This window comes from Balaenoptera acutorostrata, chromosome 8 (genome assembly GCF_949987535.1).
Source record: "Balaenoptera acutorostrata chromosome 8, mBalAcu1.1, whole genome shotgun sequence".
Classification (NCBI taxonomy): Eukaryota; Metazoa; Chordata; class Mammalia; order Artiodactyla; family Balaenopteridae; genus Balaenoptera; species Balaenoptera acutorostrata.
This window is the reverse complement of record NC_080071.1, coordinates 86,177,599-86,191,587: the sequence shown is the minus strand read 5'-3', so window position 1 is coordinate 86,191,587 and position 13,989 is coordinate 86,177,599. Positions and strand designations below refer to the sequence as shown.

The following is a 13,989-nucleotide window of genomic DNA, read 5'->3' as shown; positions in this document are numbered from 1 at the left end:
AGCACCGTCACCAAGCCAACACCCCGCCCCGCGCCCGCCACCCGCCTTTCCCAAGCCAGAATCACAAGTCAAAGATGTGTATTGTTCTACAGACACTTCTGAAAAGAGATCTAATTGAGAAAATATACAAGGCATTTAAGAGTTTCATCTCCAGCGAGCACCGAAGTCTGACTGGAGGCGTCGGAGCCCTCGTCTTCGGGGCTCAGGGCTGAGGTTAGCACATCGAATCATCAGTAAAAACATGCAAAAGTGAGAAGGAAACGGAAAATAACGCTGTGTTCCCCCAAAGCAGAGGGGGACGGAATTTCAGAACAAGGAGGCAGGGTGTACAAGTACCAGGTGGCTCTCCCTCCCTTCCCCCGGTTTTCCTCTCAAACTGCCCCGAGCTGGAGAAAGCGGGGAGCCCCGCCCACTGGGCAGGACCCACAGCGCATCCCTGCTCAGTGCTCAGCCCGCAGGGCTGGCCGTGGACAGGAAGAGATACCCCCACTTCTGCCCTGTTCCTTCCCTGGCTGTGGCCGCGGGGACCCCGCTTGTGCTCCTGGGGGGCCAAGGCCCCCAGCCCTGGCTCCTTCCTTCTTTGGTTCCACCCGGAGATTGTTGTGCTTGACGGATTCATCCCACCCCCCAAACTCCAGGCTCCCACTGGTGGGCTGAAGGCACTGACAGGAGTCCTGGGGAGACCCCCAGGACAGCCACCTTCCCTTGTGCTCTGGGCGGGTCCACCTCTGGGTACGTTCCCTCCAGCCTCAGCTCAGGCCCGGGAGTCAGGACAGGGGAGGAAGTGTGCTGTGCACGGAAAACGCCTCTCAGGCCTGTCCCAGCTGTGCAGACGTTCCTGAACCCCCCTCCACCCCCCTGCCCCCAGCCCGCCCCTCGCCAGAGCCCCAGCATGCCTGGCCCTTCCCTCCAGTCCTCCCCCTTGGGCTGCCACTGCAACTGTGGGCCAGGCCCCCGGGGACCTGACCTCAAGATGGTGGTCACAGAAACCATCTTGGGGCGCCCCCTCCATCCCCCAGACCCAAGAGGGCAGCAGAGGGTGAGGCCTTGAGAGGTTACAGCTCTGGTACAGGGAGGCGGGCAGGGCTGGAGAGAAACGGGAAGACACGTCACATCTATGGAAAGGCGTCCAAAGTACAAGCTAAGCGAGGGGAAGGGCCAGAGTGGCCAGAAGAGAAAATGGAAGAGGGCAGGGGCGGGGCCTGGAGGGAGGGGCGGGGCTTCACGCCACCCCGCAGATGAGCGTCTCCACCACGAAGGTGTTCTCGAAGTGGCGGATGGCGTTGCAGTTCTTGGCCCCTCGCTTGTTGATCCCTGGGAGAGAACAGAGAAATCCCAGTGAGGCCTGTGTGCTGGCCTAGAACTGGCTGGGCCACAAAGGCCACCAGCCTCAGAGCCTGAGCAGGGCCTCAGGACCCGGGCCGGGGAGGAGGAGGCCCAGGAAGCGAAACCCAGCTTCACCCAGAGGCAGCGCAGTAAAGCGGCATGAGCTCGAAAGCTGGAGTCAGACCTCCCAGCTCTGCCACCTTCTTGCTGTGTGACCTCAGGGGTGTTTCTTAACCTCTCTGTGCCTTCGTTTCCTCATCTTTAAAAGGGGCGGCAAGAATAATGATGACAAGGATGAGGACGATGATAACTTACACTCTCTTAGGAGGACGTAAAGAGTGTAAAGCAGTGCCTGGCACAGAGTAAGTGCTCATTAGCTGTTATTACTGCTGCTACAGTCTGAGCTCTCTGACAGCTGGTCTCCAGCTACTTGGCCAGGCACTGCCAGAGGGTGGCCGTGGTTTGGAGCTCAGGGCAGGGGCCAAGGTGGGTGGAGTCAGCCACTCACGCCTCCGGGTGGCCCTGCGCCGCAGCCGGTAGGTGTCCTTCCCGCTGCACAGGTGGTAGATGAAGGAGCCCAGGGCCTCCTTGTCACTGACGTGCTCCGTGACCACCATCTCCTCCTGGATGATGTATGTCTGCGGGAGGTAGGTCCCCCTCTGCAAAGGGAGCGGCCCCAACACTGGGTCAGTACCAGGGCTCGCCGCTCTCGGTCCCCGACTGCCCACTGCCCTCGCTTCCCTCCTTCTGCACTTGAGCCCCCAGCGCCTGCAGTGCCCATCCAACACGCCCACCCCCTCATCCAGAGGCCGCACGGCGCGCCTTTCTGACGTCCCCAGGCACTTCCTGCACCTGCACCTGCACTGCCGTGAGTCACGTGTGTGCGAGTCTGGTCTCCCACCCTAGGGGGAGCGCCCCTCGGGGGCAGGGTCCCCATCTCCTCCCTGCACTGCTGACACGGGGCGACGTGGGGCATGGCCATGAACACTAAGGAAGCTGGTCTTGGGGTTCTTCTCAAGTGAGGGAGGCAGAAGGGGGAGGCTGGGGGGGGCAGAAAGGAGAGGTGTTGACTCTGAATGTGGGAGAAGGGAGCTGGAGGCGGGGGGACCAACCTGGGGTGCTGGGCCCAGCTGACAGCAACGCCAGGCCCCCCATCCTTCCCTTGTCTCATGGAGGAGGGGCAAGGGAGGGACAAGATGCTGCCGGGGCCCCGCTCACCTTCACGTTCATGAGGAGCTCCCAGAAGTTGCGAGGGGGCAGCACGATGGTGGTGTTGAGCTCAATGACATAGCACTTGTCCAGGGAGATGTCGTGATAGGCAGTGAGACCCTGAACAGGAAGAGGGGGCCGCGTCAGTCTCCGCAGGCGAGGGACTGGCCCCGGCGGGCTGTACGAGGCCGAACCCCACCGCGCCCACCGCGCCCGTGACGCACCCAGATTCCTCAGCACCGGGGCGGGGCCCCCGGGGCCCCCTTCTCCCGCTCCTCTCCTAGCCTGTGTTTGTAGCAGGTTCCACTCTCTAGATGAAAACACTATTAAGTGCTTCGGTCGTGACAAGGATTCTTCTTGGGGGTATATAGCTGAGGTTCGAATTTCAGGGCAACGTCCCACCTGTGCATCTCACCAAAGCTGGGAGGTCCCGCCACCCCTATGGACAGCCTGGACCCCCAGCGAGAGATGCTCCTCCCAGCGCCCTGTGCTGCATCTCGGTAAGATGTCAACACGGAAATAGCTCAGTAAAAAGGAACACTGGCCTCGCCCGTTACAGCCAGCAGCTGTCAGGTGGCCAAGGAGAAAATCAACCATGACTAGTTCACATTCAGTGACAACCGCATGACGTATATGATAAAAGCGGTCTCTTTAAATCCCTGATTGACCTAAACCATAGATATCTACTCCATGGTTTATATGACACGGTATGTACTCCAAGTTTGTACAAGGGGCGTGGGCATTCTCCTTTCACACCTGTTCCTCCTTGTGGCGCCCCCCTCGCCGCCCCCGCCCCGGTCCCTGCCCGGCCTCACCCGCGGGAAGTCGCCTCACCCGCTGGAAGTCGTGGATGATGTCTGCGGGGTCACCGCCCCCAAACTGGGGCACCGGCACGTTGATGCGCTCGTAGTTCTCCTCGAGGTAGATCTTTACGTCCTCCTCCAGCTCCATGCGAGTGCGGACCTGGGAGGACAGGGAGTCCTCGTAGAGGACGCCACAGTGGAAGAAGTTGTCTCGGGCCAGCTGAGCAAGGCGGGGGGGGGGGGGGGGGGGGAGGGAGGGAGGGAGAGAGAGAGGGGGTGGGGGGAGAGAGAGAGAGAGAGAGAGAGAGAGAGAGAGAGTCCGGTCACACAGCGCCCTCCGTGAGACCACTGCTGCCTGCCGAACCACTCCCGGCTCTGAAGGCCTGGGGAGGCAGGGAGGATGGGTCTGTGACACCCATTTCACAGATGGAGAAACTAAGAAACATGGGGAGTCAGGGAGGGTGAGCCGGGTCTGCCAGTTCCTAGGAGGATGACCTTTCTGGGCCTCAGTTTCCCCATCTGTAAAACAAGGTGACCCCTCAGGCCCCTTCTGGCCTCCGAGTCCATGAGTCTATGGCTGGGAAATGGGGCAGACCAGTGGGGGACAGACACCTGAGAAAGAGCCTGGGGTCAGAGGGGTGTCCTCAGGGGCAAACAGGGGGACTCTGGATTGGACAGGCTGGGCCCTGCAGGGTGCCACCCTCCGCCACCACCAAGGGGTGCTCGCCCGCCCTTCTTGCCCCCTTTGCGAGGCCCTGCAGACCTTGGAGGGCACGGGAGGAAGGGGTAGGAGCTGAGAGGCAGCCCTGTTATCAGATTCTGGTGGCACCGTGTCCAACCTCAAGCAAGGACCCACCACCTTCCCTGGATCCTGTGCTTCCTGAGAAACCTACACAAACACGGTGTCCCCTATCTGAGGGGCACGCCTAATCACTCCATCAGTAAGGGAAGGGAGGCAGCCTGGCGTGACTGAGGCTACGTGACTGACCGGTGGACCGCGGGCCCCTCCTGCTTCTCCAGGGCCTCCTCCAGGTCCGGCCCATGATGGGCAGACACCCTTTTCTCTGTTTTAGTGTAAGCTGTCCCAGAAGGATGAATCATCACACATGAATCATACTGTTCCAGGGCGTAGACCCAGAGGTTGCTCTGAGGTTCCCCTACTCCCTGGGAATTGGGGTGGGGTGAGGAACCCCAAGAGGGCATGAGGGGGGCTGAGATCAGAGGGGAGGTCCAGGGCAGGGCCACAGCCGCAACATGAAAAGTCCCCAGAAAGTGAGAACCAGGAACAGGTGGGGAAGCAGGCCATGGACGGAGGGCAGCTGAGGTTTCCAGGGTAAGATCACATGGACTGCAAACTCTTCAGTCATTTCCACCGTAGAAAAACTGGATGACAACAAAGTCAAAGCCCAGTGCTTGAGGGTGGGAAGAGGTCACTTGGGTCATAAATGACTGGCAATTCCCAACCTTTTTGTCACCGAGATTCCCCATTCGTTATGTTTATGGTTATTCTATTAGGCAACCTTTCATTTAACTACTTTCAGTTCTGAGAGCTTGGTGGCCCTGCCTCCCTCCCCAGGCCTGGGCTGATCGCAAGGTTGCTGTGACCACGACCAGTTCTTTGGCCCAGCTTCGTGCACAGATTGGTTGTGTGAGCAGATAACCAGGGTGTGATCGTAGGTGGAGGTGACCGTCTATAAGCCACCCTCCACCCTTCACGGTTTATAGCCCAAATGTCCACACGTGGAATGTAAGTCCTTAGAGCAAGACCCATGGGCACAGGGGCTGGGCTCTGAAGGGACTGCAGAGTTCCAATTTCTGTTGCACCTGAGTTTCTGGTGCTAATGCCCTGGGGTGACGCTGTGGGAAGGGGCTGTGGGCCTCACAGCCCAGATTCCGATCCCGGCTCCCCCATCACCGACTGTGCTCCTGGGAGAGCTCCCTGTCAGCCTCAGATGCAACCAAAGAGATAGGCAAGGACACTCCTCCGGAGCCCGTGGCAGTCAGTCAGAGGACGGGGACCTGGTCCTGTCTCCTGGACCAAGACCAGGGAGGAGAAGGATGCAGGTCTTCTGGGCTTGCCTGGGCACCCCTCCCACCTAGGGGTCATGTCCAGGGCTTCCTGCTGCCCTCTCCTCACAGCCCCAAGCACCTGGCCCTCCGCCGTTTACAGTGCCCGCTCCTGCCAGCTCCCACCCACCGCAAACGCTCACCCTTCCCTCTCTAAAATGCCACTCTTTCTCCAAGGCCCCGCCTCCCTCCGCCCCGCCTCACCTGAGCGAGGAAGAAGTATCTGTAGATGTAGACAGAGGCGAACACGAGGCCCATGAGCAGCACGACCATGCCCATCGACAGGTAGCACAAGCCGCCCACAGAGCTCCCCTTCTTGTAGCGGTGGTAGGGGGGCCGCTCCTCCTGGGGACAGCAGTGCAGGGTCAGCCCCGTGGTGGTCCCGCACCCCTGGGAATGCCTGCCACCCCTTTCCGGAAGTGAGACCTCACGCTGCTGGCTGGGAAGGAGCCTTGGAGCAAAGGGAGGGGGGGGGACAACGCTCAGGACACACAGAGCATTGTCTCTGGAAGGAAAGGAAAGCATTACCAGGACCCCCGGCTGTTCCCATCTAAAGAGAAACAGAGCCCCACCTTGGACCCACGGGGACTAAGCAAGCATGTTTTGAATCACCCACGCCATTAGTCCCCTTCGTTATGCCACTTGTGACCACAGTAGATTCTTTCGAACGTAGAGAGGGGGGAGGCACAGACATGGCCTTGGTGACTGAGCCAGGCCCAGGAACCTGTAGGAGCTGGAGTCACTGGGCGGGCGGGAGCCGCTGCTCTGGGCAGTGGGGACCAAGGAAGGCTTTTGAGGTAGGAAGTGACAAGATGCACCTGAAAGCTGGAGTGCCCAGAGGGACCGGAATGGGGACAGCGGGGGTGGGGAGCCTGCTGGGCTCTTCCGCGGAAGCTGCGGCGGGAAACGATGGCTGACCAGTGGGGACAGGGCCCTGGGAGGCCCACAGGGTCTGCGCACGCGAGCTCGCGCCTGCCGGCAGCCCTGGGCAAAGGTCAGCCTGCCAGGGCGGCGATGGCATCACACGGGCACTGGTGTCGAGCAGGCTGTCAGGAGCAGGGCCCGCAGGGTGAAGTCTGGAGGCTTCCAGAAGCCTCTGCCAGGAGGGAAACGTGGCTGCCGGCAGGGAGGCCAGGGCAGGAGGTTCCTGGAAAAATCCTCTCTGGGGAGCCAGGCTCAGGTTCGGGACGGCAGCTGCAGGACTGCCAAGAAGCAGCAAGCCAAGCTGACCCAACTCCAGTCCACACACGTCTGGGCCAGAGGATGGAGGTGTGTGTAAAACTCAGCAGCCCCGCTTTCCCTGGAGCACTGGACTGAGAATCTCCTGACTCAGGCTCTTCCCAGCTGTGTGACCTCGGCCGTCGCTTGTCTTTATGCCCTTCCTCGCCGGCACCCCTGCCCTAACCCGGGCCTCCTTCACACTGGAGATGTTGCAAAAGCCCCAGGCCTGGCTCTGCCTCTGGGATCCATCATTCAGTCCCTCCTCCACGGTGTCCGGATGCAGCCGGGTGAGGGTAGAGGCCAGTGCCCCCGCCAACCTCAAGGAGCTGTGGCAGAGGTGGGGGGCAGGCGGGGACCCTGGACCTTCTCACTCCGGCTCCGCCGCTAACCGTCTGCTTAGCCCTCTGTGCCTGCTTCCTCTCTTCCTTCATCCTGCTTAGCAGGAGGTCGGGCAGTGGGGACATGGTTCAGGTCCAAGTTACCCAGGACAGGCCTTTATTCTCAGGGCACACAGGGGGCCCAGGCTGGTAGGGGTGGGGTGCAGAGCCTGCTATGCTTGGGGCACGTGGGGGCGTGGGACCTGGGCCTCAGGGAGCAGAGGCGCATGCTGTCAGAGTGGGTGACGCCTCCCTGCTTGGGGCCCTCCTCTCTCCCCACACCCTTCCCGCAGGAAAAGGGCAGAAAATGCCTGAAAGACACACCCCCCCATCACGAGGCACATGTATCACCAGGCCAGTGGCCCGCAGCCTCCAGCACCATGGGATGGAGACACAGGATGGAGAGGTGAGCCGGCCCATCCCATACCCCCTCACAGGCTGGGCCATCTGCAGGCCTGGGGCCTCTCCCCACCCTGGCCCCGCTGCAGGGGTGCTGCGATCGAAACCAGAGAAGCACCTGGTGAGACCACCCCACTGGCTGGCATCTCCTCGGCATGCTGGGGCTCTCTGGGGGCAATAACCAAGGTCACTGGCACACTTGGGTGGCCACTGCCCACAGGGCCTCCAGGGACAGCTGCCAGTGGGAGGGGTGGGAGACTGCAAGCGTTTTGACTTTCCAACGGGCTCCCGGGATCAGCCCAGGACGGGGCGACCCGATGACCAAGCTCTGCCAGCGTCTCGCAGGAACAAGCCACCCAGGGGCTCCAGCCATCCTCAGTGGGTCCTAAGGAAAGGTGGGTGACGCAGAAGAAAGGCCAGGCGCCACACCCACTGGGAATCCTGCCCTGGGGGCACAACATTTGTATTCAGCGAGACCAGTGGGGCTGCAGGGACCCGGAGGCCCCCAGCAGCGGCTGCGATCCGCGCGTGGGAGCATCCCAGCCTGCTGACCCTCCAACCCTCTGCTGGTCCTCCTGTGAAATGTGAGCAGACTCTTCCTGACACGGTTTTGTTGGGATTAAAGGAGACAGAGACCCTGAAAGCCCTTTGTAAAGGATAAAGTGTTAGATAAAAATAGCAGATCTTTATCAGCTAAAGCTCTCCTTTTTTTTTTTTGAGGGCCACCACCAGCCAGCTGTCGAGGCTGCACAGTGGCCATGCTTTGCTCCTGCGTTTGTTCGTTCGGGAAAACCAGAGAAGCAAAAGCAAGCTTATGAGAATCGCTTTTGAAAAAACCAGAAAACAAAAAAAAGTCAATGGGCTACAAAGCAAGAGCCTGAGGGCCAGCTCCACAATTGAAGCTCACAGACAAGGAGAGGCCTACCAGTTTTATAGCTGCCTTTCTGCTCCCGGCTGGGTCAGGTGTTTCTATGTGCCTGGGGGAGGGGCCGGGCAGGGGGGCCAGGCTGCCCCAGGTGGGGAGGAGGAGGTCAGGGAGGACGGTGAGTGAGGAGCGGCTCCAGAGGAAAATGAGGCAAGGCTAACGTGGCTGAGGACAGTCTCCAGCCGGGACCCCTGGATGCCACCCTGTGTCCTCACACGCCTCTGTGGGGGTCCCTGTGAAGGCTGGGGATGCCCCCCTTTCCCAGAGCAGTGGACAGTGGCTTCCTATCCTGCTCCTACTGACACCTCTAGGGCACACCCACGGCTCAGGCCCTGCTCCCCTCCCTACCCGACATCCCTCTGCCTGGCATGCGGAGGCCAAACCCCCAGAAGCATCATGGCTGAGCAGGGGGGACGGAAGGGAAAGCAGGCCCAGAGGCTGCTGGTGTCCCGGCTTCGAGACAGAGGCACTGGGACTGGGACGTAAAGCCCCACGTGGGCGGGAGGCCCCTGAATCCTGCCCTCGTTGTCAGTGCTTGAAAGGTCAGCCCTCAGAGGCCTCTGGGGAGCCTGTAGGCAGCCTGGGCTGGAACCTGGGGCCTCACCCCTTAGGATCCTGGGGGGCTTCCAGAAAGTAGAAAAATACTGTTTCCATGGCAACTGGGCTTCCTGAGCCACAGGCCTCGCTGTGCACTCGTGTGGGGCACGTGGGCCACATGTCCAGGGACCCGAGAGGGGCCCAGGCCTCGGCCTGCCTGTTTCACGGAGCCTGCGGTGGAGCTCCTTAAATGATTAGGCGAAGCCAGGGCCCGAAGAGTCAGGGGGAACTCAGCCAACTTAAGCATTAGCTCAGAAGACCCGCAGGGCTCACGGACAGAGCTCCCCAGCTACCTTCCCTCGGTAACGATGTCGAAATTAACTGCAAGCAGATTAACTACAGTTGCAGGCTGCTCGGAAGAGGCTAGCAGGGAGCCAGAAATGCAGGCACAGCAGGACCGGGCGGGCGGCTGGGGGCGGGTCTCGCCTCACCTCCCCAGCGCCAGTGCCCCCTCCTCAGCATCTTCCTTTCCCAGGCTGCAGACCACAAAGGCAAGGGCACCAGAGAGCGAGACAGACAGACAAGCCTAGCAGGGGTCAGGGGGCTGGGCCTCTGCCCACCGAGCACGCAGAGCTGCGCTCAGACGTACAGACGTCAGCTGGGTAAATGCGGACAAGGCATCGTGAACCTGCCATCAGGGACACCCACTCCTGCCTGTGACCCACTGGTGCCCACGGTGCAGGCCGTGTGAGGAGGAAGGGCGTGGACCCCGAGACACTCTCCACAGCGCTCTGCTCTGCGCGGCTTGGCTGGGCCAGGCAGATTCCCTCTTCTGTTCTGTTCCTGACAGTCAAGGTGAGACCCCAGAGAACAAAGGCTGGGGAGGACGAGAAGCAGAGCTGCGGCTGGAAGGGCTCTCCTGGGGGAGACACAGCTCAGAGGCACTGCAGGGCCTGCGCCGCGCTGCTCTTACCATAAACAGTTTTTTTATGGGAAGAGAAACTCATCCTCTGTGGCAATCTGCTGACAGCCTTGAAACATGCAAGGATGGGCCGCGGGGAGAACAGAGAAGAGAGGGAAATGAGAGAGAAAGCAGAAAAGCCACTGTGGCACAAGTCCAGACGCCACAGCCCCTCAGGGAAGGCCCAGGGCAGGCGGGCAAAGGGCAGGACTGCCCACTCACCAAGGTCCTCTTGGCCCAGGCCGCAGGGCTGGTGGGGATGGGGCACTGGGGCAGGGCCCTCCCCCAACCACTCCAGGAAACTCAGCTCCCTCCTGCCGAGGACCTGAGGCCAGGAGGAGGAAAGTGAAATCTGATCCCCAGGTATGCGGGCTGGGGGAGGGGGTGACACAGGGGCCATTAATCAAAGGCAAAAGCCAAGGAGAAAATTACAGCGCTGAGACGACTGTACTGAACACGTTTCTCTCCTCTTGCAGGCCCCCAGGCCCGACTGTTCACGAGTCTCTACATGCCCACACCTGGCTGTGTGTGTGTGTGTGTGTGTGTGTGTGTGTGCTGGCGTGCGCACACATGGGGGAGCAAAGACACAGGCAGATGGTGGGGAGAGGGGAACTGGGCTGAGAGGCCCAGGGCAGGCCAGGGGGCCTCCAAAGGGGAAGAATGACCCGGCCAGAGCGTACTAAGAGGGGGTGCTTCCCGTGCAGCCCACTTTCCAGGCTGGCTTGCTGCCAGCTGCCCATCAGCGCAGCATCATCCGGGAGGCAAGCACCACGTGGGGAGGGTGGGCAGCTGGAGGCGCAGCTGGGCCCTCACACCCATCCCTTCCTGGCCCACCGAGGCACTTCCTTCCAGCGGCACGTCTGGGGACAAAATCCTCCTTGTTTCAGTTTTCACTCAGAAGCAGGGGGAGGCCCAGTGTGAGAGTGCTCCTGCCGCCCTACCCTGGCCCCTGGGGCCTGCACACAGGTTGAAATTTTATTAGGACAGCTAGGGGGTGGGTCATTGATGAAAGGCACTCGTGAACTCATCTGTTCATCGAGTGGTCCTTCCAGGGCTTTAAATCTTATTTTCGAGTCCAGTTCAGTAACCAAGGAGGGTTCCAGGGTCACCCCCAGCCAGAACAGACCTTCTGATAAGCTTTCCTGTGGCAGGCCCATCAGCACGGGACAAACCCAAATGCCCTGTGTTGATGAAGCAGCTCCTGGGGCCTCCCAGTCTGCCTGCCCCGGGCTGATGCTGTCCTGGGCTACTGTGAATGCCGGGCGCCTGCCGAGCTTACTGGGCGAGGTAGGAGGCAAGAATGGGGGTGCTTGTTCTACGTCGGGCACTGGATGTGGGGGAAACGTACCCACTGGCCAGGCGAGGCCACAAGAGGCTCACAGAAGTGAACTCTCTTCCCAAGGCTCAGATTCCACCAGGCGACTGGCAGAGCCAACATGCGACACCCAAAAGCCTCCCCTGATCCCCTGAGGGCCAGTGAGCTGTGAAAGTTTACTAATAAGCAGATCTGTCCTAAAGGGGCTGGGATTTTAATCCTCCTCCTGGGGCCCCATCGCTCCCCCTTGCCAATTAAGAGAGCCAGGGGACCCTACCCAACTAACAAGGTCTGGGGGGGAGGCACACTCAGCAGGCTCGAAGCCATTGAAAACAGCACAGGGAAAATGCTGATATTTCCATTTCATGCTGGATGAGGGGGAAGAGAGGACGCTTGACTTTGGAGCCAGAAGCTGGATGTCAGTTACTGCCAAGGCGATGCTGGCATCTGCCATCCCGCCTGACACCATCAGCAGGCTGCTGCCAGAGAATGTGCGACTCCTGTGAAATTCGGCAGACCTTCGGATGGAGTTTGAAATCCATCCTTCCACTGCCTGGCTGGTCCTCCCTCCTGCCCGAATCCTACAGCTTTTGGAGGCAGGGTCCAGTTTTCCAGGCCTCATCTGGGTGCCCGGCCCTGGGAGTAGCAGCTGGGAGAAGACAGGGGTGAGTGTGCTGCCTTGGGCCCCCAGCCCTGCACCCTCCAGGGGCTAAGTGGAAGGGAGGAAGGAGGTTTAAAGGGCCCCCTGCAAACTTTTAAAGCTGCAGGCCATGCCGTCAACTATGAAGTGTCCCCCCCATCTAAGCATCAGAAGAAGATGGAGCTGCTCTGGTGGGGGCTGCAGAGCACCCCCCTCCCCACGCAAACCCAGCCCCGGGGGTCACTGATGCTGCAGCGACCACACCAGGGCAGGGGAGCGTGCCAAGGCTCTTCCTGGAACTCCCCACTTAGGTATCTTTGCTCTGGCTATAACACCCACCTCTGAGGACCCTCTCCTGTGTCCTCTCTTCCAGGGCACAGGTCATCCTGAAGCACCCACCCTCCCATACCCCCAAGCAAGGTTTAGTTTGAGCCATCAACTTGGGGAGGGGCCTTGGCGCTGAGGAAGACTTCCCATAAGCCAGCAACGGGAAGGGGGAGGGGGGGGGGACGGGAGCTTGGCGCGCCCCAGGAACGCCAGGAGCGACGGCCGCGTGGAAGCAGCGTAGACGCCTCTACCGAGGCACCACAGAGCCAGGCTGGACCAGCTCTCTCTCCCTCCCCTCCTTGCCCGCCACGCGTCCTGCCCCCTCTGGGTCCTCCTCCGGTCGGACTCCACGCAACTCAGACAGTTTTCCACGGCGGAAATGCCTCCTCTCCCCCAGGCCGGAGGGAAAGGGGAGGAGGGGAGGCCCCTGGAGGGGGCGGGGTGCACCGAGGCCCGCCTCCACAAAGCGCAGCCTGGGTGCTAGAGGGCACCAGGGCACCGCGGGGTGGAGGGGGTAGCCCAGTGCGCGAGGGAGCCGGGAGGGGAAGGAAGAGGGCAGGAAGGCCCAGGCGGCAGGGGGGGGCGGTGGGATCAGGGCACCCAGCCTCGTAACCCCGAATCTCGAATCCCGGACGTGCGGCCAGGCGGATTCTGGTTTATCTCCATTTCACGTATCATCACTTTCTGGTCCACCAATTCAGGTGCAGACTAACAGCACATCCCTTGCCCCCAGCAGTCCCCCGTTTGGGACGCAATCAATAGTCCCGCCCCCTTCGTTGGCACCAGACCCCCTCTCCCCATTCCCCACCAATCACAACCCACCGCCCTACTTTGGGGAAACAATGTACAACCCTCCTCCCATCCCCCACCTGGGGACTCGACCCGCGGCCCCTCCTCCATGATTGGAACCAGACACACATACCCCCACCGACATTCCTCGAACCTCTCCGGACCAGCTCCCTCCCCTATTCTGGGGCCAGGCGCCTAGGGCTCGGTCCACTTTTGGAAGAGACCTTGAGCGCTTCCTCACCTGGGACCAGCGACTCGGACCCCTTCCCATTTTTCAGACTTATGCTTTCGGCTGCCGCTGAAGGCCAGGACCCAAGGCCCCTCCCCACTTTGGGATGGCTGACCCATTCCGGAATCCCACCCCCGCTCCGCTCGAGGCTCCGGGGTCCCGATGCGCCTCGGGTAGTCGCCGGAGCCGGCAAGGCGCGCTTTGACACCCCGCCCCCTGCCTGAGACCCCCGGTCCCTCTCACCCGAGCCGGCGTCAGCAGGATCTCAGCGGCTGGGGAGGGCGCCGGGGCCGAGGCCGAAGCCTTGTCGGCCTTGTCGGCCTTGTCGCCCTTGATACCGGCCACCGCGGGCTGGAAGCTGATCTTCACCATGGCTGCGCCGGGCCGCGCGTCCGCCCTGCAGCCTCCGGCCGTGCAGCCGCTCTCTGTGCAGCCTCTATCTGTACCGCAGCCGCTCGGCTCTCCGCAGGCACCGGAAGTTTAGATCGCGTTGGGTCCTTTTCTCTAACCCCACCCCCAGCCCGCCCCGCCCCCGCCCCCCCAAGGGAGGGCCTTGGCGTCCTGCGCACCTGCGCCCCCTTCCCGCCAGCGGGGCTCGCAGTGACCCCTGCCGGGCGCGCTGCTCCGTCCTGGGGAAGTCTAAAGTTCCCTTAACCACTCACTCACTCACTCCATCCATCCATCGCATCCATCCATCCAATCAGGCATGGACTCAGTCCCCATCGCTGCTTTATCCCTTCCAGCTGCCTCTCCAAGACCAGCATCTCCAGAACATACAGTTTTTGTTAAAACCGTGTTTGCCAGGCAAATGCATCTTCTAGACAAGTTCCCGGTGCCCTCTATCCCACTTCATACCCTCCTCTT

The 13,989-nt window shown here is 61.2% G+C and overlaps 1 protein-coding gene across 2 annotated transcripts; it reads right to left on the bottom strand.

Annotated features, from left to right (window-relative positions):
• Window positions 1-602: 602 nt before the first annotated feature.
• Window positions 603-13,622, bottom strand: ITM2C (integral membrane protein 2C). 2 transcript variants are annotated; one of them, XM_057551587.1, is made up of 6 exons: window positions 13,369-13,622; window positions 5,610-5,750; window positions 3,370-3,558; window positions 2,545-2,655; window positions 1,835-1,985; window positions 603-1,314 (listed from the first exon to the last, which is right to left on the bottom strand). In XM_057551587.1, exons 1-6 carry the CDS (start codon window positions 13,495-13,497, stop codon window positions 1,223-1,225), a joined length of 813 nt encoding a protein of 270 aa, XP_057407570.1. In that variant the 5' UTR covers window positions 13,498-13,622; the 3' UTR covers window positions 603-1,222. The 2 variants fall into 2 exon arrangements, with proteins under 2 accessions (XP_057407570.1, XP_057407571.1); XM_057551588.1 differs by lacking the exon at window positions 5,610-5,750.
• Window positions 13,623-13,989: the final 367 nt, after the last annotated feature.

Bases quoted from the DNA above. Each gene is read 5' to 3' on its own strand.
- ITM2C (XM_057551587.1), bottom strand. From the start codon at position 13,497: ATGGTGAAGATCAGCTTCCAGCCCGCGGTGGCCGGTATCAAGGGCGAC. The intron at 2,656-3,369 runs GTGAGGCGACTT...CTTCCTGTTCAG, and splicing joins TCATCCACGACTTCCAGCGG to GGTCTCACTGCCTATCACGA. The intron at 1,315-1,834 runs GTGAGTGGCTGA...GTTCTCTCCCAG, and splicing joins GCGCAGGGCCACCCGGAGGC to GGATCAACAAGCGAGGGGCC.